Source organism: Schistocerca gregaria, chromosome 2, assembly GCF_023897955.1.
Source record: "Schistocerca gregaria isolate iqSchGreg1 chromosome 2, iqSchGreg1.2, whole genome shotgun sequence".
NCBI lineage: Eukaryota > Metazoa > Arthropoda > Insecta > Orthoptera > Acrididae > Schistocerca > Schistocerca gregaria.
The window spans coordinates 535,963,555-535,990,067 of record NC_064921.1 but is presented as its reverse complement, the minus strand read 5'-3'; the positions used below and the strand labels follow the sequence as shown (position 1 = coordinate 535,990,067).

The 26,513-nt window shown below is 44.9% G+C and overlaps 1 protein-coding gene across 1 annotated transcript in view; it reads right to left on the bottom strand.

Moving 5' to 3' along the window:
• LOC126330717 (agrin-like) overlaps positions 1-25,691 on the bottom strand; it is a 195,961-nt gene extending 170,270 nt beyond the window's left edge. The window contains exons 1-2 of the mRNA XM_049996390.1: positions 25,272-25,691; positions 12,828-13,221 (exon numbers count right to left, since the gene is read on the bottom strand). Coding sequence (XP_049852347.1) covers positions 12,828-13,215 — 388 coding nt within the window. The 5' untranslated portion in view covers positions 13,216-13,221; positions 25,272-25,691. The remainder of the gene's footprint in view (positions 1-12,827; positions 13,222-25,271) is intronic.
• Positions 25,692-26,513: the final 822 nt, after the last annotated feature.

Genomic DNA, 26,513 nt, shown 5'->3' with positions numbered 1-26,513 from the left:
TATAAGAGTCGAGGGACATGAAAGGGAAGCAGTTGTTGGGAAGGGAGTAAGAGAGGGTTGTAATCTCTCCCCGATGTTATTCAATCTGTATATTGAGCAAGCAGTAAAGGAAACAAAAGAAAAATTCCGGGTAGGTATTAAAATCTAGGGAGAAGAAATAAAAACTTTGAGGTTCGCCGATGACATTGTAATTCTGTCAGAGACAGCAAAGGACTTGGAGGAGCAGTTGAACGGAATGGACAGTGTCTTGAAAGGAGGGTATAAGATGAACATCAATAAAAGCAAAACGAGGATAGTGGAATGTAGTCAAATTAAGTCGGGTGATGCTGAGGGAATTAGATTAGGAAATGAGACACTTAAAGTAGTAAAGGAGTTTTGATATTTGGGGTGCAAAATAACTTGTGATGGTCGAAGTAGAGAGGATATAAAATGTAGACTGGCAATAGCAAGGAAAGCATTTCTGAAGAAGAGAAATTTGTTAACATCGAGTATAGATTTAAGTGTCAGGAAGTCATATCTGAAAGTATTTGTATGGAGTGTAACCATGTATGGAAGTGAAACATGGACAATAAATAGTTTGGACAAGAAGAGAATAGAAGCTTTCGAAATGTGGTGCTACAGAAGAATGCTGAAGATTAGATGGGTAGATCACATAACTAATGAGGAAGTATTGAATAGGATTGGGGAGAAGAGAAGTTTGTGGCACAACTTGACTAGAAGAAGGGATCGGTTGGTAGAACATGTTCTGAGGCATCAAGGGATCACCAATTTAGTACTGGAGGGCAGCGTGGAGGGTAAAAATCGTAGATGGAGACCAAGAGATGAATACACGAAGCAGATTCAGAAGGATGTAGGTTGCAGTAGGTACTGGGAGGTGAAGATGCTTGCACAGGATAGAGTGGCATGGAGAGCTGCATCAAACCAGTCTCAGGACTGAAGACCACAACAACAACAACATTGACATACAGTGAACATGGATTAAAAAACGTCGTTCTTGTTCAATATAACTAGCTCGGTACTGACGTGCAGTGTTGAATGCTGTCGACATCCAGAAGGCTTTCGCCACCGTACCTCACAAACGTCTTATAATCAAATTCGTGTACTTATGGAATACCGTTTAAGTCATGTCACTAGATTCGTGATTTCCTGTCAGAGTGGTAACAGTTCGTAGTAACTGGCGGAAAATCATCGAGTGAAACACAAGCTAGCGTTATAAGCCCTATGCTATTCCTTATCTATACATAAACGATTTAGGATACAATGTCATCAGCCGTCTTTAGTTTTTTGCACGGGATGCTGTCATTTATCGCCTGGTGAAGTCTTCAGAAGATCAAAACAAATTGCAAAAGTATTTAGAAAAGATATCTTTATGGTATGAATTTGCCAATTGATCCTATATAATGAAAAGTGTGACGTCATCCACACGAGAGCTAAAAAGAATCCATTAAACTTCGGTTACACGATAAATCAATCAAATACAAAAAGTATGCTTAAAAATATATAAATACCTAGGTTTTACAATTACGAAAAACTTAAATCGGAAAGATCATATAGAAAATATTGTGGAGAAGCCGAACCAGAGACTGCGTTTTATTGTCAGAATAGAGGAGATGCAGCAGATGTACTAAAAAGACTGCCTACACTACGTTTATCCGTCCTCTTATGGAGTACTGCTTTGCGGTGTGGGATTCTTGCTAGACATTATTAACGGAGGACATCAAGGGCAGCATGTTTTGTATTATCGAGAAATAGGGGACAGAGTGTCACAGAAGTGATAAAGGACATCATTAAAATAGAGGCATTTCTCTTTGCGGCGGAACACTTCTCATGAAATTTCGATCATTAAATTTCTCCTCCGAATGCGAATATATTTTGTTGTCGCCAGTCTATAAAAGAAAACATGATCATTACAATAAATAAGGGAAATTTGAGCTCGCACGTAAAGATATAGGTGTTTTTCTGTCGAGCGCTGTACGTGTGTGGAATAATATAGAATTATTGTGAAGGTGGTTCGAAGATCCCTCTACCAGGCACATAAGTGTGATTTGCAGAGCAGCCATGTACACAGGTATTTCCACATGGGCTATACAAGTATTTTGTGCACAATCTCTTTTGTAGACAAACTACAGCGTACGATAATCCAACAAACGAATCCAAACCTAATTTCATAGAATCGTAACAGAGGATATATTTAGCAGGAAACTGCACAGTGAAATTGAAATTCGCGGCACGCTTCTCCTCCCGCCAGTCCAATTTGTCGCACGTGCTCAGGTCAGAAGCTGGATTCCGGTGCCAGGGCGCATGGGGCAATATGAGGCGACACGCAGCGCCACCCCGAGCTTTCCTGCCACGGTGCGAGTCGGCGCAAGGCAGTCTGCGCTACGGAGGGGAATCGACAACTTCATCTGGAGACCTGCACCACGACAGCTGTGGAAGCGGCTGGCAGTTCTGTGGCACGTTACCGGGGGCCAGGCACTGTGCCGGGTGGAGCGCATTGGCAGAACGGCCCAGAATACGCCGGGGTCAGGAGAAGAGTCTGAAGTACTGCAGTTCACACTGACTCCTGCCCTCGCAGCATCCGGGCTTTCTGTGACACGTCCACAGACTTGACTTGCCTCAGCTTCTGACCAAGGGGCCGTTGCAGGACGTGGGCAGATGTAGCCAGCGTGAGAGTCACCTAGTCTTGTGTCAGCTCCGGAGGCCACTGTGGAGGATGCAGACAAGTCGTACTTCGGGCGGTGTCGGGGTCTTGTTGGTGTGCTGCCCGGACCTGTGTTTTATCGGTGTTTGCTGGGAAGAGGTTGGCCGCAGTCATGCATGGAGGCTGCCGCAGATATGACAGAGCCAGTGAGTTTTGTTTGGTGGTGTGCAAGCATGATACATTGGAATGAAGCGCTCTATGTAGCCGGGCGGGACAAAAAAGGTGCACAGAGTAGCAATGCTCAACGCGGGCCGTGGCCTGCTGTATGGAGACATTGTTTAATGGAGAGCAGTTGCTGTCTTCTCCAGAGTCCTGGCAGTCTCACAATCAGAGACAAGGAATGGCGGACAGCTTATTACTGCGAAATTATGCAGAGCACAATGCTTTGTTCTTTCGGAGTCTGCATCTATTAGTGTGAAACTGATAGTTTGTGACAAAGTAAATTATAGTGGTGCAAAGTGGGCCGAAAGAGATGATATATGCTGTTCCGTCCGATGGTGGTTTTGAAGCCATAGACTGGCGCAAGGCCGGCCGCTGTGGCCAACTGTTTCTAGGCGCTTCAGTCCGGAACCGCGCTGCTGCTACGGTCGCAGGGTCGAATCCTGCCATGGGCAAGGATGTGTGTGATGTCCTTTGGTTAGTTAGATTTAAGTAGTTTTAAGTCTAGGGGACAAATGACCTCAGATGTTAAGCCCCATAGTAGAGCCATTTGAACCATTTTTGAACTGGCTCAAGCTGGGCCGCCGCCTTCCAGCTATGTCCGGCCTAACTGAGCGCTCACACTATCTAGGTGAAACTGGACCTCAACCTCTCCGGACTGCTGGCAGGAAGTCCATTCTCTTGTACTTGCTGCACATACACATATATCCCCGTAAGCCACTGCTCACGTGGCCTATTGCAGTATGGCGTTCGCCATTTTCCCAGCAATGGGGAAGAGACGTACACAATGTAGATACCACCATTAACTCAGCACCTAATGGTGTCGCACGTGCACAGGACAGTTATATTATTGCGCCTGTTTTAGTAAGAAGTACTATTATGTCTGTATCTTGGCGGAATATTGTTTACTTCTGGTATTATAGGTTTGAAGATATTTTTGAGATCATGCATAAGAGTTTTAATTTTCATGTTCATATAATTATAAATGATTGTTAATAAAATATATTTAAAATAAGCCCACACGCACAACCCTCATCGCAAACCAACTCCACCCTACTCCCGCGTTATAAAACATGAAGTCAGCGCACAAGCAAACGAAAGAGCGGCAGACACTGACCACCATAAATTCAGAAGCTTTCACTTCCGATATAATAATCTCCACAGTCAACAGGCGCTGCTCTGTGCAGTATAAGACTTCATCAGGTCCATACTGTTAAAGAGAGTAAACGAAATGTTAACATCCACTTCTGAGATGTTTATTTCGTAACGAGTGGTAGATTACGCTGCACGGATGAAGCGTTACTTTGTAGTTGTTAATTCACAGTGGCGGCTGTATTTCCAGTGATATGACGCACGGTGTCCGACAGTGAGGGAGGTATCAACAAGAGGCGGAAATTACGCCGGGTGGTCAGAGGCGGGAGCTGGCGCTGGCCTCCAATTAAGCCGTGTCACACTGCCAGAGCGAGCTCGGCCGGTGCCTCTCAAGCGTTTAGAAATTAATGCGCCGCTAACAAGACGCGATCTGGGCGTTCGTTAGTTCCCCTCTTGATACGTGTATTCCACCACTACTTGCCACAGTAGCAACAGACGACGTGGCCATTGCCGACGGCCGCGTGTTAATACGTAGTCACAGCGTGGGAATGCATCTGTACCTTGCACCTGAGATAATGACAGTGGAATGCTGAAACAACGCTATGAAAGACAAGATAAGCCCTTATTCAATGGTCGAACATTAATCTTCTGATCACGTTGGAATTACATTATCCCGAAAAATTCTTCTTGTTCCAAAGATAAGAAGAATTCTTATCGTTTTCTGCATTCTGTAACACTAAATGGTATTTAACCTCTTCAATACAATAACAACATGATCTCCCAACGAACGTACATAGTGAGGTTCCGTAGTGATTAAGACATTCGGATGGAATTCGAGAGGACAGCAGTTCAAAGCCCTGTTCGACCATCTACATTTAGGTTTTCCGTAGTTTCCCTAAGCTGATTACGATCAATTTTGAAATAGCTTTTTTGAAAATAACCCTCCGCCATCTTGGTCAGTAAACCAGGTTACAAGTCGAAAAATAAGCAATTCCACGTTCCAAAGAGGACCAACATTTCCTAAGGAGGCTGGCATTTTCACGTACATCAGTTCTTCGACTGTCTGGAGTAGACGACAAACGTAAGTGACCACCCCGTCAGTCCAAGAAGTTTAGAGACCGGATTAATAGAAAGTAGAACAACGTTAAGATGGTGGCTTTAATGCCTCATGTTTTCTACATAGTACTTGACTATCGAGCGAAGTTTCCTGGACAAGGACGATCAGAATTATCCAACGATTTGTCATTCGTTTTCATATCGAGAGAGTTAGTGATCCAGAGATTTTTATCTTGCTCTGTATAACAACTGTATACCCCAACAATGAAACATGCCCAATTACCCTACTCGGTGATCCCATTACTCAAACATTCTGCAGATTCCCATGTTATAGGAGTAAACTACACTGGCGTGCTAAACTTAAGGAGGAAAGAAATGGTTCAAATGATTCAAATAGCTCTAAGCACTATAGGACTTAAGATCTGAGATCGTCAGTCCCCTAGACTTAAAACTACTTAAACCTAACTAACCTAAGCACATCACACACATCCACGCCCGAGGCAGGATTCGAATCTGCGACCGTAGCAGCAGCGCGGTTCCGGACTGAAGCGCCTAGAACTGCTCGGCCACATCGGCCTTCAAGGAGGAAAGTAATTTTCGCATGATGCGTCACTGCCGGGTAACATAGCTCGATGAAATTTGAACCATAAACAGAACTGCTACAGTGTAGTACAGAAGGCAACTAAAAGAAATTCGCAATGAGAGTAGCGTAAATGACACTTTTAGTTAAAGATAAAAATACATAATTACACTGATATCACCACTGTTTATGATGGTCACCTGGACATTGTAAAAGGCGGGACATTGTTCTTAATAGGGTGTGTGATCACCTCGGATGTCAGTACATGCTCTGCAATGTTCTCCCATGATGGCCACAAGGTTGGTCACGAGATTTTTTGGTAGGACGTTCCATTCTTCCACCAGTGCGGTACACAAGTGCTGGATGGTCGTTGATGGAAGTAAGCGTGCTGCAATACGTCTTCCCAGAGCCTCCCGCATGTGCTCGGTGGGATTTAAGTAGGGGGGTGAGGGGGATGGGGGGTGGGGGGGGGGCGGGGGAAGGACGACCTAATCCATTTGCCGAATATCCTTTCGTACCAAGAGCGCATCCACCTGCGCAGTTCTATGCAATCACGCATTATCATCCATGCAAATATGAAGTCAGGGCCAAATACACTCCTGGAAAGACGAACATGGAAGGACTACAGTTACACAATAGCACTGACCGGTCAGTGTACCGTGTTCAAAGGCCAGTCCACTCCATGTAACATTACGACTCCCCGCACCATAACATCTGGATCAGCAAAATAATCGTGTTCGACAATATTCCTGGGTGCGTTACGTGTTCCCGCCTCTCGCCATACGAGGGTACATCCGGCATTATAACCTAAACTTGCTTCATGGAATTTACAAATGCTCACTGGAAACCACGATATAATTTCCAATAACCTTGACAGGTGAAAGAAGAAAGGCTCAGTTGTTCGATTCTCCTGGTGCTTCCCCTGAGTAAACGCACACTGCGGCAAGAAACAGCACAAGTATAATTTCATCGTACCATATTGATAGGTATCCAGAACGAGATTTTCATTCTGCAGCGGAGTGTGCGCTGATATGAAACTTACTGGCGGATTAAAATTGTGTGCCGGACCGAGACTCGAACTCGGGACCTTTGCCTTTCGCGGGCAAGTGCTCTACCACAAACAGTTTTAAACTGCCAGGAAGCTTCATAACAGCACATCGCTGCAGAGTGAAAATCTCATTCTGGAAACATCCCCCAGGCTGTGGCTAAGCCATGTCTCCGCAATATCCTTTCTTCCAGGAGTGCTAGTTCTGCAAGGTTCGCAGAAGAGCTTCTGTGAAGTTTGGAAAGTAGGAGACGAGGTACTCGCAGAATTGAAGCTGTGAGGAAGGATCGGGAGTCATGCTTGGGTAGTTCAGATGGTGGAGCACTTGCCCGCGAAAGGCAAAGGTCCCGAATTCGAGTCTCGGTCCGGCACACAGTTTTAATCTGCCAGGAAGTTTCAAATCGGTAGGTAGTCCGAGATTTTCACTCTATCCACAAATAAAAATTTATTTGGCATGGCTTGGATGAGTTTACAACAGCAGACCACAGATGCAGCAGTTAAACAAGTACTATATATGTTTATAAGATAGCGATCATAAATGTAGTGGCGAATCAGAAGCGATACAGTACTTGAAGGAAACGAAAACCATCAGTATACTACACAAAATATTTTCTGAAACGTGTGTTTGTACGAAGGTGTTTCATATGACTTTGTCTAATCCTCGTAGATGAAGGACATGTCATGCTTCAGGAGTGGTGCAAGAGTTTTCAGTCAGCCGTGTGCCATGCGTCTCCCCTTCTGAATACTGAGTCTACGTACCGCAAATTCAATCAGACTGATTTCCTCTATTTACAGCATTACTGCGATATTAAGGTAGGTTTAATGAAGACCTTTTCGTTTCAGTGGTTGTAGAAAGTATTAATACCATACCAGGTCCATATCTGTTGTAGAACAAGCGTGGGAACTGAGTCTCAACTTCTCATCTAGCTACCCTCATTGAGGTTTCCGCGGCTTCTCTATGTCACTTCGAGTGAGCGACGTACTAGTTCCACTTCTCGCATATGGCACAAATTATGCTTGATGAGAAACATAGTCTTGCAATGGCAACGTGGGGTATTAAATATTTGATTGTTCTGTTGAGGACGCAGGATTTTTAAGCGAGCAGATATCCAGTACAGATGTAGTATGAAGGTTTAAATGGTTCAAATGGCTATGAGCACTATGGGACTTAACTCCTGAGGTTAGTAGGAAGGATCCGGATTGAGGGCGTCGTATACGTCAGGTTGATTAGAAATGCGATAATCCATGATGATTGTAAGATGCGAAGTATATATTCATGACAGAGTACTGCAAATGAAATGGCAATGTTTAACCAATGTGTTCATCAGCCTTGTTAAGCACATATTTCCGTTGTACGAATGCCGACAAGTCAACCCAAGTCATGGTACTCCCTGTTCTAATCAAGCTGCGGAGCTATGGGGTATCGTCTCAGTTGTGCGACTGGATTCGTGATTTCCTGTCAGGAAGGTCGCAGTTCGTAGTAATAGACGGCAAATCATCGAGTAAAACTGAAGTGATATCAGGTGTTCCCCAGGGAAGCGTCCTGGGACCTCTACTGTTCCTGATCTATATAAATGACCTGGGTGACAATCTGAGCAGTTCTCTTAGGTTGTTCGCAGATGATGCTGTAATTTACCGTCTAGTAAGGTCATCAGAAGATCAGTATCAGCTGCAAAGCGATTTAGAAAAGATTGCTGTATGGTGTGTCAGGTGGCAGTTGACGCTAAATAACGAAAAGTGTGAGATGATCCACATGAGTTCCAAAAGAAATCCGTTGGAATTCGATTACTCGATAAATAGTACAATTCTCAAGGCTGTCAATTCAACTAAGTACCTGGGTGTTAAAATTACAAACAACTTCAGTTGGAAGGACCACATAGATAATATTGTCGGGAAGGCGAGCCAAAGGTTGCGTTTCATTGGCAGGACACTTAGAAGATGCAACAAGTCCACTAAAGAGACAGCTTACACTACACTCATTCGTCCTCTGTTAGAATATTGCTGCGCGGTGTGGGATCCTTACCAGGTGGGATTGACGGAGGACATCGAGAGGGTGCAAAGAAGGGCAGCTCGTTTTGTATTATCGCGTTATAGGGGAGAGAGTGTGGCAGATATGATACACGAGTTGGGATGGAAGTCATTACAGCATAGACGTTTTTCGTCGCGGCGAGACCTTTTTACGAAATTTCAGTCACCAACTTTCTCTTCCGAATGCGAAAATATTTTGTTGAGCCCAACCTACATAGGTAGGAATGATCATCAAAATAAAATAAGAGAAATCAGAGCTCGAACAGAAAGGTTTAGGTGTTCGTTTTTCCCGCTCGCTGTTCGGGAGTGGAATAGTAGAGAGATAGTATGATTGTGGTTCGATGAACCCTCTGCCAAGCACTTAAATGTGAATTGCAGAGTAGTCATGTAGATGTAGACGTAGATGTTCACTAACAGTGGTTGCTCTGCAAATCAACTGCGTTTCCCTATCCTGTTCGTGATCTTGAAGGACTGAAACAATCTGATCATAGTTCCACCCTCTTCCGTTGACAATGTGACTAGCAATCTCCGGGACATTTTATCTTAACCAACCAGAAATGTCTCTACATATATCCGTCCTTTTTTTTAATGGGCAATTTTTCTGTCTCCGTTCTCTACGTCATAAGGAGAACGTCTTCGATCTCTATTGATCTCGTTATCGACAGCGCACCGTATGTAAACCCGTCCTCACACAGACCTAGGCCGAGAATTCGGATGAAAACTTGCTACATGTCTAGTTAATGATCTCAGAGAGTGGAAAATGCACGTTGCGCAGTCTTTCCGAACGTGCAGAACAATATCAAGCGAGTCATATATTCTGAACGCGCATACGAACGTGGACCAGCGAGATGGAAGAATGTAGTAACGTGGTATGCAGGGCGCTTCTCGTTTCAATACAGCAAGAGTATCATGGTTGCTTGATCACGAAAAGAATGTATAATATTTTAGGAATTGATAGGTGCATTCAAAAACCGAGTGGAAATAACGCTGTAAAGGTATCAGAACAACTGGAAAAAGAACGCAGAATACAGATGCTGAGGTTTGCAGATGACCTAGCTGTGATAGCTCCAGATGAAAGACATAGAAAACTATTGTTAGAAATTATGGGTACAGTACTAAGGGATGAGTACAAGCTGGAAATAACTCAGGAAAGGCAGAAATATTCGCGTGCAACAAGGAACCATAACAGATAAACGTTAAAATTTCAGGAAGTTAAATAAAACAAACAAGGTCATAATATTGTTTACGTAAGGTAATTAAAGACATAAAAAGTAAACATGACAGGAAATAACGAATTAGTGAAGCAAAAGCAATTCCCAGGAATAAAATAGAAATACTTTGCTCAAGGAATATAAGTACTGACGTGAGGAAAAGAGTGACTGAGAGCTGTATTTGGGGTATAGTACTGTGTGACTGTGAGAAATGAACAACAGGCAATAATTAAATGAAATCCCTTGAAGCATTTGAGGCAAATTGCTGGAAACACCTGTAAAAGATAAAGTGGGTGGATAAAAACACCAACCGGGAAGCCCTGCAAAGAACTGGCGAAGAAAGGTAACGTGGACAACAACAGAGCGAAGAAGACAGGAGTGGATTGGTCACATAAACGACACAATCAGTTCTTTATAAATGTCCTAGAAGGAACTCTACAAAGTAAGACAGCCTGTGGAAGACTATGACCGGCATTTTTAAAACCAGGTATACACAATCCAGTAGTGTCTAACTAAGCAGAAATGAAGAAATCAGTTTATAGCAGAGAGCTGTCAACCAACCGAAAATTGAGTAGAAGAAAGGGCATTCGTACAAGAACAATCCCTGTAAAACGTCAAAAGTACAAACTCACACACGTTATAATAATGGATGTACATATATATGAATATGTATACGTACGTTCCACATCTACACCTAAACCACTGGACCGATTTCAACCAAACTTGGTACACACATCATTCACTGTCTGGAAAGAATCCCTGTGGCGGAGAGAGCCACCCACCTATCAAAATGGTGGGGGTGGGGTGAAAAAGCAGTATATGGGGCAATACGCATACTTCAGTCACCCAGTATTCGAGAATGAGAGCACTTAGATTGTAACCAACTTTACACATAATTTCAAACCTTCACGAAAGTTTTTCACGCTGTCGACCCCCACAAAACAATGAAAGGAAAAAACTTGATCGCTTACTAAATTTTCGCTGGTCAAGTAGTAAAACAGCGACACGATGCATTTCTTCTTAATTTATTACTTCTTGGCTACTAATTTTATTCGTGATACATTTTGCCCGTAGTATTCGCATATACCACTGAATGTACCGGAAGAATTACAGCGTTATGCGACACTAGCCCAGGGGATGTAAACACTAACAGTCGTGAAAACTACTGCAAGACGTTTAAATTCATTACTTCGTTGCTACTAATTCTATTGGCAAAACTTTTTGCAGGCGGTATGCACATCTGCCGCTAAATGTACCTACAAAAATGTCATTTTACAACGCCTAGTTCAGGAGATATTACGTCAAATACTGAGAGGCGAGAAAAAATTGCCACATCCTGCACGTCATTTTAATTTATTACTTCTTTGCTATTACCTCTATTCGCAACACAGTTCGCAGACAGTACCCACACATGCCGAATGTACCCACAAAAATTTATCGTTGTAACAAAGATAGATCAGGAGATATGATGTCACAAACACTGAGGCGCCCGAAAAACTGCCGCACTAAGCATATCGTTTAAATTTATTACTTCTACTATCTCTATTCGTAGCACATTTCGCACACGCTATCGACATATGCTGCTGAATGTACCAGCAACATTATATGATTGCACGACACAGAGTTCAGAAGATGACATAACACTGAGCTGCTCGAAAACTTGAAAACGAAACTACAGCACAAAATTCGCTAGAGATACAAGTGAAATACGTGTACAAATACGTGTTAAATATATTAAATAAGTATCAAATGTGCGTATGCATACAAAGTCCTGGATAAGTAGTTCATCCTAAACCACTGGACCGACTTCGATCAAATTTGGTACATACATTAGTTACATTATGGAAAAAAATAATGTTAGGATTAAGAACCACCAGTCTGCTATGGGGGTGAGTGTGAAAGGAGGACGAGGAGATGGACAGGCAGCAAGGTGGAAGGAGGGATTTGGCGCATATAGGAGGAGGAGGAGGAGGAGGAGGAGATGGACAGAGATAAAGGGAGGCGGATGTACAGAGAGCGGTGAAAGGAGGAGATGGGAAGAGAAAGGAAAGAGGTGATGATGAAGAGATACAGACGAAGGAAGAGATAGGCAGTGATATGGGGAGGAGGTGATGAACAGATGGGGAGGAGAAAATGGACAGAGAAAGGGAAAAAGAGGAGATGGACAGAGTGGGGCGAAGGAGGAGATTGACGAAGAGAGAGGAAGGAAAAGATGGCATTAGAGGGAGAGGAGGGGATGGACGGAGGGGGAAAGAGCAGATGGACACAAGGGGAGAAGCAGATTGACAGTGAGAGGGGGTGGTGGAGATGGACAGGGACAGAGGGAAGGAAGATATGGGCTAATAGAAGATTGGAATAAGTACATACATGTGCAACGTCGGGTACTCCGCTAGTTACCGTAATAGAGACTGGTGCATAGAGACTCCGTCTCGCATCTTTGACAAAGTGAAAAACTATTACACCCCAGTCCATTTCGACAACACTTCTGTAGTTTATCGTGCGAGATGGCACAGTGGTAGTACACGTGACTGACATTCGGGAAGAAATGTTCAAATCCACGTCCGGCCATCGAGATTTGTGTTTCCCGTTTACAGCCAAGTATTGGGATGGTTCTTCTTAAAAGGACACCACCGATTTCTTTACAGATCCTTTCGTTATGTGAGCTTGTCCTCCGTCTCTAATGACCACGCTGTCGTTAGGACATTAAACTATAATTTTCCTTCCTTTGCTTCTTTGGTTGTAGTTCGCGTGCATCAGCTGCAAAATCCATTTCCTGCTGGAGAGCTCTGTGGTCTCATTTGTCCACGTTGCAGTACTCGTACGACATGAACGTGACAGATCCTTTCTGAGCTCTCAGCAGCACTATAGAAACTACGACAGCGCCTAGTACGTCGAAGCTACGCTGTCTGTGAAAGGAGCATAAGCTACGTATGTTCAGCTGGCCGGGGTGCTTACCGGTGAGGGCGGCCTTGACTGCGGCGATGTTGCGGAGCGACAGCAGCAGCGGGCTGCCCAGGACGGAGAGGCGGCGGTCCACCAGGAAGATGGCGGTGCGCAGCGGCCGCAGCCCGGCAGCCAGCGTACACGCGGCGTGCAGACGGAGGCTGAGCTGGAGGCCCGGGGCGGCCAGGGCGCGGCCGCGCAGCACGGAGCGCACGCTGACCGCAGCCGTGCCGGCAGCCGCGTCGGCGGACTGCAGGCGCGCCGTGAAGGCGGCGGCGGCGGCGCGCGCGCGCTGCCGCAGCGGCGACTCGTCTCCGGGGCACTCGGAGCCCGGGCCCGGCGGAGGCAGGCACCAGCAGCACGCCACCAGCGCCGCCGCCACCACGCAGCGCCGCAGCATCGCGGTCTGCACAGTAGGAAGCCACTGGCAGCGTCTGTACCACATCCGCTGCAATTCATACTTCATAAAATCACGGAGGGTTGCGACATCGACACAAGCGTAAATTAAACGGCCATCTACACTCCTGGAAATGGAAAAAAGAACACATTAACACCGGTGAGTCAGACCCACCATACTTGCTCCGGACACTGCGAGAGGGCTGTACAAGCAATGATCACACGGACGGCACAGCGGACACACCAGGAACCGCGGTGTTGGCCGTCGAATGGCGCTAGCTGCGCAGCATTTGTGCACCGCCGCCGTCAGTGTCAGCCAGTTTGCCGTGGCATACGGAGCTCCATCGCAGTCTTTAACACTGGTAGCATGCCGCGACAGCGTGGACGTGAACCGTATGTGCAGTTGACGGACTTTGAGCGAGGACGTAATTACAAAACCGAGTCAAATTTACAAAGAAATTAGCAGTATTAGCCCACTTATCAGTATGACGCAGCACCCACTCTGGCAAAAAGGGATGTACTGATTCGGTTGGGGTGTTATAATAAGGCCACTGTATTCTCTCCTCAGGCTAGCTGACCCACAAATATTGTCACCAGTCACTGATACTGGCACAGGTGTGTAATTTACGTCTGAGCTGATCCCACACATCTTCGGGTACAGATCCGGAATATTGCTGGTCACGGGAGCACCTGGTCATCACCTAGACCGTTTGTAGAGACGCGCGTGAATGAGCGTTGTCCTGTCGAAAAATGGGACCATGACACTGTTGCGTGAGACCCAGGATGTCCGTTGTGCAGTTAGATTTCCCAGCCAATCATATCCAATGGCTCCCCGCACTATGACGACATGAGTAACAATTCTGTGCCTCTGCAAAACACTGGTAGAATGGGACCCACCCCAAAATTCGAATAAAAAAGAACTGCCATTATGTGTAACTCAGAAGCAGATATTCTGGGAGTAGATAAGCAGCTAAAATTACTTAATAAAAGCGAATTTGCCGGACCAGACTATACACCAATTAGGTTTCTTTCAGAGTATGCTCATGAAATACACTCCTGGAAATTGAAATAAGAACACCGTGAATTCATTGTCCCAGGATGGGGAAACTTTATTGAGACATTCCTGGGGTCTGATACATCACATGATCACACTGACAGAACCACAGGCACATAGACACAGGCAACAGAGCATGCACAATGTCGGCACTAGTACAGTGTATATCCACCTTTCGCAGCAATGCAGGCTGCTTTTCTCCCATGGAGACGATCGTAGAGATGCTGGATGTAGTCCTGTGGAACGGCTTGCCATGCCATTTCCACCTGGCGCCTCAGTTAGACCAGCGTTCGTGCTGGACGTGCAGACCGCGTGAGACGACGCTTCATCCAGTCCCAAACATGGTCAATGGGGGACAGATCCGGAGATCTTGCTGGCCAGGGTAGTTGACTTACACCTTCTAGAGCACGTTGGGTGGCACGGGATACATGCGGACGTGCATTGTCCTGTTGGAACAGCAAGTTCCCTTTCCGGTCTAGGAATGGTAGAACGATGGGTTCGATGACGGTTTGGATGCACCGTGCACTATTCAGTGTCCCCTCGACGATCACCAGAGGTGTACGGCCAGTGTAGGAGATCGCTCCCCACACCATGATGCCGGGTGTTGACCCTGTGTGCCTCGGTCGTATGCAGTCCTGATTGTGGCGCTCACCTGCACGGCGCCAAACACGCATACGACCATCATTGGCACCAAGGCAGAAGCGACTCTCATCGCTGAAGACGACACGTCTCCATTCGTCCCTCCATTCACGCCTGTCGCGACACCACTGGAGGCGGGCTGCACGATGTTGGGGCGTGAGCGGAAGACGGCCTAACGGTGTGCGGGACCGTAGCCCAGCTTCATGGAGACGGTTGCGAATGGTCCTCGCCGATACCCCAGAAGCAACAGTGTCCCTAATTTGCTGGGAAGTGGCCTTGCGGTCCCCTACGGCACTGTGTAGTATCCTACGGTCTTGGCGTGCATCCGTGCGTCGCTGCGGTCCGGTCCCAGGTCGACGGGCACGTGCACCTTCCGCCGACCACTGGCGACAACATCGATGTACTGTGGAGACCTCACGCCCCACATGTTGAGCAATTCGGCGGTATGTCCACCCGACCTCCCGCATGCCCACTATACGCCCTCGCTCAAAGTCCGTCAACTGCACATACGGTTCACGTCCACGCTGTCGCGGCATACTACCAGTGTTAAAGACTGCGATGGAGCTCCGTATGCCACGGCAAACTGGCTGACACTGACGGCGGCGGTGCACAAATGCTGCGCAGCTAGCGCCATTCGACGGCCAACACCGCGGTTCCTGGTGTGTCCGCTGTGCCGTGCGTGTGATCATTGCTTGTACAGCCCTCTCGAAGTGTCCGGAGCAAGTATGGTGGGTCTGACACACCGGTGTCAATGTGTTCTTTTTTCCATTTCCAGGAGTGTAAATCTGAGCCCAGCTGTTTGTTGCATAAAAACTATCGATACTGCAAAACGAACTTAATACGGTATTATTTTAGGGAACTTTAACGTGAAAATTTGTCATCCATAGACATGTCCAATGGAAAATGTTTCATTTCCAAAATAATCCGTAAATTTCACCTTACACTTGAGCTTACAAATAACATGCTGATCCACTAACATGCACTACAATCAAAATAGGTGTAACTCAGTAACAGGTGTATCCAAAATACCAGCAAGATAACTGTACATGCTACCGGACGAAGTGAAGGCAGATCACTAAACGTGGAGTGCTCATGACTATCATTGCGGACGATAGCAGTTAGTCCGCATAAAGCTTTAATATTACTGAATAGGCTTTTCATGAAAGCAGAAAAATTGTGTCAGCTGTGCCTTAGAGAAAGCAGTTTTTCGTCATAAAGACTTCTGACGTTATCCAGGAATTACTCATATCAAAAAACACTGGAGTCAAGGAATAACTGTTCACTGAGCTACGATTCTCTTTTGTACGAAGGCGTCATTTTTCTCACACTGAGGACGTTGCGTGATGGTCCTGCTTAGAACAAGTTTAATGGAATAGTTGTAAGCTATTTTGTATGAAATAAAGACAGTACTGCCTAAACGGCTACTGACAAAACTATAATGATCGTATAGATATACAGATACTTCTTTCTGCGTCATTACCTATAACATATCTAGGATAATAACCAGTATGTGACTGCTATGTAAATAATGGTGAACGGACTACCTCAGTCCTAATTCAGATGCTCCATTTCCATGAATAAAATCAGAGATCATTAAACAATTCGTCAATCGATATACAAAAGCGGCAAACAGTATAGGATGACTCCTTATGACTTACAAACACAGAAAACAGCTTTTCGTGAAGACACAATTGGTCCAAAGTAAAAGTCGTATCGGACGAATATAAGAGTTCTGTTCGCGCTTTTCTTCTTCTTCTCAGGCCTACCTGAATGAGGGAATTCTGAGAAAGCTAAAACTCTCACGCGAAAAACAGAGTTATATGGTTCAAATGGCTCTGAGCACTATGGGACTTAACATCTTAGGTCATCAGTCCCCTAGAACTTAGAACTACTTAAACATAACTAACCTAAAGACATCAAACACATCCATGCCCGAGGCAGGATTCGAACCTGCGACCGTAGCCGTCCCGTTCTTCCGGACTGCAGCGCCTAGAACCGCACGGCCACAGCAGAGTTATATAAACGCAAGAACAGAGAAAGTGGAAGGAGAGTGCAGAGCCACCTAGAAAATTATGACAAAACAAAACTTTTCACTGCACCACCGTGCATGCCTGAACCGAAGTACAAAAAAAGAAAAAAAAGGGAGACGACTATTGACCGTGACGACCAAAACTATTAAGGTCCTTGTCTGGAAGAACGGTTTAAAGTTAAAAGCGACGAAATTTTCTTTTGTGAAGAAGAGAGTTGCAAGAATTAAACTTAAATTAATCAGGGTGGCAGTTGTGGTCTAGAGGGAAGAACAGTAGATCTGACTGGTCCTTCAGGTTCCGCGTTCAATACCGCGTTGGGGATGGGGATTTTCCTTCGTTCCAGTACCTGCAAGATGGCCCTAGGTCCATTCAGCCTACTGTCAAAATACGTACCGTGGATCTCTCACGGAGGTAAACGGAAGATGGGGCGAGGGGCCCTCCACCCCTCTGCTCCTAGTGCCGTGGCTCTTACAAGTACTCCACTCTACCTGCGCCATAGGCTTTATCTTTACCTCTCATTAATCAATACGTAGAGATATGCAGATGAACTAGTGATAAATGCAGTGCTGAAAGGCTACAGTTGTCTCTTAGAGAAGCTGAATTCGTTTACAGAAAGATCTCAGTGTCAGTGTAACAAAAACAGATGAATCATATTCAGCGAAGGTAGAATGAAAGCTAATTGAAATGTCAGAAACAAACAAATTCTGAAAGCGTAATATCATGGTTGTTAGCCAACTCAGGAATTGAATTCATAAGTGAAAATCAAGGGCCGATGGAAATAAAATTCTGTAGCCCGCATCTCGTGGTCGTGTGGTAGCGTTCTCGCTTCCCACGCCCGGGTTCCCGGGTTCGTTTCCCGGCGGGGTCAGGGATTTTCTCTGCCTCGTGATGGCTGGGTGTTGTGTGATGTCCTTAGGTTAGTTGGGTTTAAGTATCTCTAAGTTCTAGGGGACTGATGACCATAGATGTTAAGTCCCATAATGCTTAGAGGCATTTGAACCATTTGCACCGAACGAGTTCTGTTAATAGGAAACTGCTAAATAGCTGATGATCACCGTCACATGCAGGAAGAGAACAAATAATGTCATTGATACAAAATATTTGTTGCGAACAAATTCTGTTAAGGAAAAACTGCTAAATAGCTGATCATCTCCGTCTTATGCAGATAGAGAATCTTCACTGAACGTATCTGTCGCAAAGAAAAATAGACCTTGCTTTGTAATATAAAGCTGAAGAAGGTCTAAAAAGAAGGGTTTGCCTGTGGAACATCAGACTGAAATGACGTGATGAAAGTGATTTAACATCTGTATCAAGCTGCTAAGTATCGATTAGCAAAGTCCAAAGCGAGCGACGAAGTCAGGAAGATCAAGCATGACGCACACTCGAGGAGGATCCGAAGAAGAAAAAGAAGAAGAAGCGATGGTGACAGATGCCTTGATAGTATGTAATACAAATTTCAGTTTCCTTGTCGGACGTAATAACAACTACGACAGAAAGAAGCAAGGACGAAACGTCCGAGTATCGGACCAGATTTGCGACTGGATTCAATACTTCTTTGCAGATAGAACTCAACACGTCGCTCTTAACGGAACAAAATCGACAGATGTCCGGAGTATCCTAAGAAAGCGTGATAGGATCGTCACTGTTTACAACGTATGTAAATGAAATAGCAGAAAGCGTTGGAAGTTCTTTAAGTTTGTTTGTAGATGACGCCGTCGTCTGTAAGAAAGTAGCGAGATCAGTTGACAGTATCGATTTGCAGAATGTCCTACAGAAGGTTATTCAGTGGAGCGGGGTCTGACACATGACTCTAAACGTAAGTATATGTAACTATGGCGCATACATAGGAAAATAAATCCACTAGTATACAACTACACTGTTGATGACAAACAGTATCTACGTAAAAGATCTAAGAGTAACTGTCCACATCGACTTTAAATGGAATGACCAGACAAAGCAAATAGTAGGAGAAACGGCCGGCCGGAGTGGCCGTGCGGTTCTAGGCGCTACAGTCTGGAACCGAGCGACCGCTACAGTCTGTGGTTCGAATCCTGCCTGTGGCATGGATGTGTGTGACGTCCTTAGGTTAGTTAGGTTTAATTAGTTCTAAGGTCTAGGCGATTGATGACCTTAGAAGTTAAGTGGCTTAATGCTCATATTCATTTCACCATTTTTTTTAAAAAAAAGAGCAGACGGTAGACTGATTCATAGCTAGAATCTTAAGGAAATGTAATTCAGCTACGAAGGAAGTGGCTTACAAGGCGCTTGTTAGAATCGATTGTTAAGTATTGGCCATCAACGTAAGAGAGATAGAAAAGATAGAGAAGATGCAACGAAGACGGGCGCGTTTCGTCACGGGATCGTTTAGTCGGCGCGAGAGTGCGTTAAGCCGGCCGCTGTGGTCGAGCGGTTCTAGGCGCTTCACTCTGGAACCACGGGGCTGCTATTGTTGCAAGTTCGAATCCTGGCTCGGGCATGGATGTGTGTGATGTCCTTCGGTTAGTTAGGTGTATGTAGTTCTAAATATAGGGGACTGATGACCTCAGGTGTTAAGTGCCATAGTGCTCAGGACCATTTGAACCATTTTAGAGAGCGTTACGGAGACGCTCAACAAATTCCAGTGGCAGGCGTTACGAAAGAGATGTTACGGATCACGAAGAAATTTCGAGTGAGCACTTTCCGGGAAGAGTCGGAAAACATATTACTTCCTCTCACATACATCTCGCGTAATGACCACGAGGAGGGAATGCGAAAAATTGGAGTTAACAGCGAGGCTTACCGACAATCATTTTTCCCACCGGCCATTCGCGGGTGGAACAGAGAATGAGGGATCACTTAGTGGTACCAAAAGTACTCTCCACCACTCACCATTGGGTGGCTTTCGGAGTACGATATAGATGTAACACCATCCTGATTACAGTTATTACCTTTCTGAAAAGTCCAACCACTGTGTGCCACACGTATAGTGTTTCATTTTACGATTCAACGAAGTCACAATGCCAACCAGTTAATTAAGTTCAAGCGAATGACGGAAGTCGAGTGCATTGCTACCCGGGAGAGCTTTAGGATTTGTATACCTCTCACCATTGGGGAAAAAGTCATTTCGATATTGCGGCGAGAGACGCGAGCAGGCGGCCACTCCGTTGTCGACAGCTTGTTAAACACCGCAGCGGGCAGCGGGCGGCAGGTCCTCTAGCGAGGATTTTGACACCGGCGGCGCTCTCTCGGCAAACAAACAGAGCCGAAGAAAGCCCGCACCTGCCGTAAACTTCCTCCTCTATGCACTACCGAAAGCAACAAAACTGTGTCTCACCACAGCAGAGACACCTGTCGGATGCGTAATCACAAGCACCGGACAAATTTGACACTTTTTTGATTTATTCTAGTACAGTTATAACTTCCAACCAGACCACTTAATTAAGCAAGTAGTTGTAAAAAAAAATGAGAGTGAATATTATATTCTAATACTAACGCGTCGGTGGTTTCATCCCACTCAAATTGTTTACCTCAGAAGTCTTCTGTGGCATTAAAGACATTGGAGACTTGTTTTCACCTAAATGGACAGTCACAAGAGACTCACAAAATAGTGAAGCTACTATAATGAACACAGAGATAAAACATCATATTTTCAACTACAACTATAATTTTTGCAGCGACTTACTATGGTTCAACTTTTTTTAACTTATTGGCTTTCGACCACCTCGATAGTGAAATGCCATTTATGACATACGAACATGAGGACAACACAACACCCAGTCCTCGAGTGGAGAAAATCTCCGACATGGCCGGGAATCGAACCTAAGTCCCTTCGGTTACGAATCCGCCATGTTGACAGCGTAGCTACCATGGCGGACTACAATGATACAACGAATTTAAAAAACCTTCACAGTTGCACAGGTATTCCTTTTATTTAAATTGTGACACATTTCGGACTTTAATCCAGTATCAAGCCATCAAATGGCTCTGAGCACTATGGGACTTAACTTCTGAGGTCACCAGTCCCCTAGCACTTAGAACTACTTAAACCTAGCTAAACTAAGGACATCACACACACCCATGCCCGAGGCAGGATTCGAACCTGCGACGGTAGCGGTCGCGCGGTTCCAGACTGTGGCGCCTAGAACCGCTCGTCCACCCCTGATCAAGCCATCCATATAACTCCTACCATAACGCCATAATGTGTACACGCTGGCCACATTACTTGTATGAGTGGCTAAGAGCAAGATATTGTTTGCATATGACGGTCTAGCGTTGCGTGTAGCAAAACATGCACGCAGTACTGGACTGCCATAGGCAAACAGTATCTTGCACTTAGTCACTCGTACAAGCAATGTAGCCAGCGTGTACATATTATGGTGTTATGGTAGGACTTATATGGATGGCTTGAGAATGGACTAAAGTCAGAAATTTGTCGCCACTCAAATAGAACAAACTTCTGTGCAACTTTGATGGTTTTGTAATTTCATTGTACCACTATTACGTTTTTCGGCTCCAGAATAACAGATTTCTGTAAGGGAGTATTCGGCTAGATAATTAATTCGTATATCTGTTCATAAATCATGTATGTTTCCTTCATATGACATGGGTCTATTGGATTTACTGCGGCAGCTTCAACAACCGCTGGTTTCGGTGCTTCATTGGTGACTTCCACTACGCCTCTTTCAGCCTAACGTTTGGATCACACTGGTGAATGTCGGACAAGCTAGACAGAAATTACACTAAAACTATTCAACATTAGCTTACGCTGCCCCTTTCACAATTTGATGGCATTGTGGGTAAGTCCACGACATATCAACCATTTCTTCATTAGTAGCAATCATTGTAGAACTATAAATGGCTTACAGATCATTAATAAATGATTAGTCTGATTACAGCAACATATTGCACTTGTAAGTTAATTACCATACGTCTTATAACAAAGAAGGAGAACGTAGTGGTGCCACTACATCTGATCCAAATTCTTCGAAGGGTGACAGACAACTAATGAAAGGTCTCATTCCTAGGGGAAGACTTTTACTACAGATAGACGTCTAAACAACCGGGTGGCGCATCATTCAATTCCGATTTTAAATACGTTTTCCTCCATAAACTCCGTTCACATATAAGATTAGTTACATCACTCATTTAAAAAAATTCAGGTCTCCTCCTCATAGGTTAGTAAGGTTACATTATGATGCCCACTATTTTCTCAAGCATCTAAAGCTACTCGTCTAGGTGAAAACAGATAACCAATATCTAACCGTACCAAATGATACCTGAGGTTTTAGAATTATGAGGGGTGCCCTTGACAAACAATTTCACGTCATGTAACAATCTAGGACGTTCTGGATGTTGTTTTACGTCCTGGCCCAACTGCTCTAAACTTGTAGGAAAGGTTGTATGTGTCTAGAACGTTGAGGTGAGAACTATACGACGTGGGGTTACCGTACAGACCCGAAAATTTACCTCATCAGGCAGCTATGTGACAGAGCTGTAAGAGTGCGTAATTGTCAAAGCGTGAAACAATAACACGTAAGTGAATCAAATAATTTAACATATTATGTCTTCGAATCAATCCCAGTGATCGAACATTAACGTTCTTAAAACGCAGTCAAGATTTTCAAAATGTGAGTTGCAGGTAATGTAATTCATCTTCAGAGACTTCGTTTACCACCACTGGTACCCCCCACGTGAAATATCCTTTCCACAGTTGCCACATTCAGAAAATGTCATCAAACTAAAACATTTATTCAAATAGTTTTGGAACAGATGTATTCGTACGTTCTATATGCTACTGAACAATGGATTATTTGTGTGATGGATTGTTTCCATGACGCGAAAAGTCTGAAAATGAGTTAAAGAATCAAATTGAAATTGGTAATACGTAGTTCAGATAATCGAACTGGGCGGTATTTCAGAGTACAGGGGCAGTTGTTGCTTTGTATATGTGTCTGGCAGCGGAGAGAACGGTTAGAGCGGTAGCCACGGAGTTTGGGCCTTCCGTCCGGCTATCTGTTTCGTGTAATACGACTGTGGAACGTTATATCCGCGACCAGATGAGTCACGGAGCGCTGACGTCCTGCTTCACTTGCTGCCACTCCGTCAGCGCGACTGATCAGCTGTTTATTGCCCTGCCGCCAACGATTTACGTTCGCTCGGCCCCTGCCTGTCACCTCTTTATAGATCTACTACTGTTAGCGACTGGGATCACTCAGCGATCGGATGCTACTCTCACGACAGAGGTAGCTCCTCTTTCCAGTCGTCATCGTCTATTGAAATTGCAGTCACTGAAAATATTTATGCTAAACAGTTCCGGAAGGCAGACGAAGCCTATTTAGAAATGAGACTTGTTTCCGTCCGTAGCTAAATACAATACGTAGACGTCGATAAGCCACAAAATGTACACAGATATTCACTGTATCCTGCCTTTATGTAAAAAAGACACGTATTTACAGTTTGTGCAGCTGTGTCCAAATGGATGATATAACAAAGTGAATAGTTTCCCTACAGCCGTTCCATCTCTGACTTCTGCGATCCGTAGCTTTTCTCTTAGCAAACATATTGGAGTGTGTCGTCAGTAGGTACTCTTGACATCAATTTCTTCAGCAACGTTACTTATTCCATCAGTGGCTTTAACACTCACGTAGTTTCCAGGCATAAAATCTGTTGGCTGTAGCCGAGGCAGATTGCACAGAGGTTAAGACATTGGTCTCGTGTTAGGCAGGAACGGGCAACAAATGCCCTCAAGACATCCTAACTTACATTTACCGCAACTTCCTGAAACCAGTTCAGGCGAGTACCGGGATGGTACCCTGTGCAAGACCACATCCTCTATCCTCCCACAACCTACCGAACTCTACTAGAGGTTCTAGGCGCTTCAGTCCGAAACCGCGCTGCTGCTACGGTCGCAGGTTCGAATCCTGCCTCAGGCATGGATGTGTATGATCTCCTTAGGTTAGTTACGTTTAAGTACTTCTAAGTCTAGGGAACCGATGAACTCAGATATTAAGTCCCATAGTACTTAGAGCCATTTGAAACAATTTTGAACTCTACCAGCGCTCGATCTGTAATGACCTCGAAGTGACAGGAACATGAAATCGAACCTCGCTTTCTTATAGGCTGTCGGCACGATATGTCATCATTTCATCCAAATTTGAAAATTTCTTTCGTACACATAAGACGAACTGTAGGCTCTGTATTTTGTTACTTACTACAACATTCCTACATATCAGAATGGCCACTGTTTCTCCGAACATATTTTATATTACGAAGCCAGATAACCATTAACAATTATAAGAAAAGGTTTCTTCGTAGCCGTACGGTTCTTTTATTTTGAGTTATAATATCTGTCATATAGCTCTAAGTTTGTCAGTTGCCGCAACAGCTGGGACGTTGTAACAACAGAGTCGCTGCTTTCGCTCTGACACTACACTGTGCAAGGATCCTTGTACTGTTTTCTCCTGAGTGGCGCTCTGTTACAAACCAAACGCATGCCTTACTTGTTTTGTTGTTGCTAATAACCAAAGATCCGCATTCTAAAAAGCGATTCGATCTGTATCAGCAACATGCATTCATGTCGTATCTCCCTTGAGACTCTAAAAAAGCCCCTTTTCCGAAACATTCTATTCCTGAACACGTCTTGGAACTAGACTGATAAGATATTGATATCTAAGACTCCTATCAGAGATGCGCATAATTCAAATTCATATCCGGATACATTCATTTAGACTTTACATTCTACCTATAATTCCTTTACTGATAGTACAGGTTTGAGTAAGGTCCTTTCTCCATTCTTGTCCAAGTGAAAAAGTCTAATAGTTGATATGATTGTATAATGCTCCCTTCCTTCATCTTCTACAAACTATAAAATGATGTTCAGTGCAACGAGAAGTCTGTCAAAGAGCAATAATAACTTGGTCACTACTCGACAAATGGGTCACAGTCCCAGAAGCACATCTTTTCCTGCGCTGCCATATACTGTCTTGATACAGTTAGACTTGCTGTTACAAAGGGCTTGATTCGGGCCCCAATCCCAGCTTTATGCGGCCAAAGATCCATTACATGAGCAATCTGAATTCCACTCCAAAGCCTTCCAAATTCCGCTACGTTATGACATACTTCCATGAGAAAGCCAAACGACTGCAGTGTTTTGTCTTTAGGCGGAACAGGTGTGAAAAATTCGGCAACAACAAAGACCAATAAGCAACAGGGTATACACAGATGCGCTAAATAAATGGTGTAATTTAACTAAATTATAATAATGGCTCACTAGACCAATTCGCAATATCGCTTCAAATGTAGAAATGAGGTTTTCACATCAACTAATACGAACATGGAGCTACAATAAATAATACTTACCTAATTTAAATCAGGCCCCTGAGGATAAAGTCTTCACAGTCAGTAACTCTTAAGTCATAAAGATGCTAAACTTGATAAAAGAAGAAACGTTCCACGATGTTGTCCCGAGAATGTTAAACATACATCAGAAACTTCTGCTGCTGATCGTCCAGTTCGTTCCGATAAACGCTACGCTTTGTCGTGTCTCTCCCCGAGATATCATTTGCCGATTGAGTTCTCGAACCAAAGATATCCCAAGAGCCGCTCCTCTATTTCGATGCGATGACGGTGATACAGCACCCGGTCACCGGCGCCTCACGGTGTGACATCCGGCCCGGCTAGAGCAAAACTTCGCGGAGCGTTTCGGCCACACGTTGACAGACGTCATCGGGCAAACAGGCAGGCGCGTCCGTAGAGCGCTGGTGACCCTGCGGGGCGGCAGCCGGACCACCACTGCCACCTGAGGCCGCGCGGGCGCGCCTGCTGCCCTGTGACGTCACGGCGCGTGCCCGCCAATGGCCGGCGCGCGCCTCCTGATAACCTACCGGCGGCCGGCCGCTCCTCCAACGTAATCCAACAAGACGTACGAAGCCAACGGGAACACTACTCTCGCTCAGTCGGAGAAAATTACTAGCACCAGCGTATTGTAACAAGTCTCTATATTCAATATCTGTCACACTCTATAGCAATACATTTCACTCACGTGTGGACGGAATGTAACGTTGTGTCAGTCCCCTGAGATACACACTCTCTCATCTAAGACATAGTAGCTGAAGAAGTCTATTATTTCAATGGCACGCTTCAATAGCATGGGTAGCGCAATTCGACTGACGTCCTTCGATATAAGAATACACTGACGTGATATAAGTCAAGGGACAGCGATAGACACTTCCGAAGATGACGGCAGTATCGCGTACACAAGGTATAAAAGGGCATCCCCTTGGCGTTGGCGGTGCTGTCGTTAGTACTAAGATGATTATGACCGCACGACGGGAGTTACTACACTTTGAACGTTGAATGGTACTTGGAGCTAGAAGCGTGGGACATTTCATTTTGGAAATCGTTAGGGAATTCGATATTCCGAGATCCACAGTGTCATGAGTGTATTGAGAATACCAAATTCAGGCATCACCGCTGACCACAGACAACGCTGTGGCGGACGGCCTTCACTCGACGGCCGAGAGCAGCGACGTTTGCGTAGAAAAAAATGGTTCAAATGGCTCTGAAAACTATGGAATTAACTTCTGAGGTCATCAGTCCCCT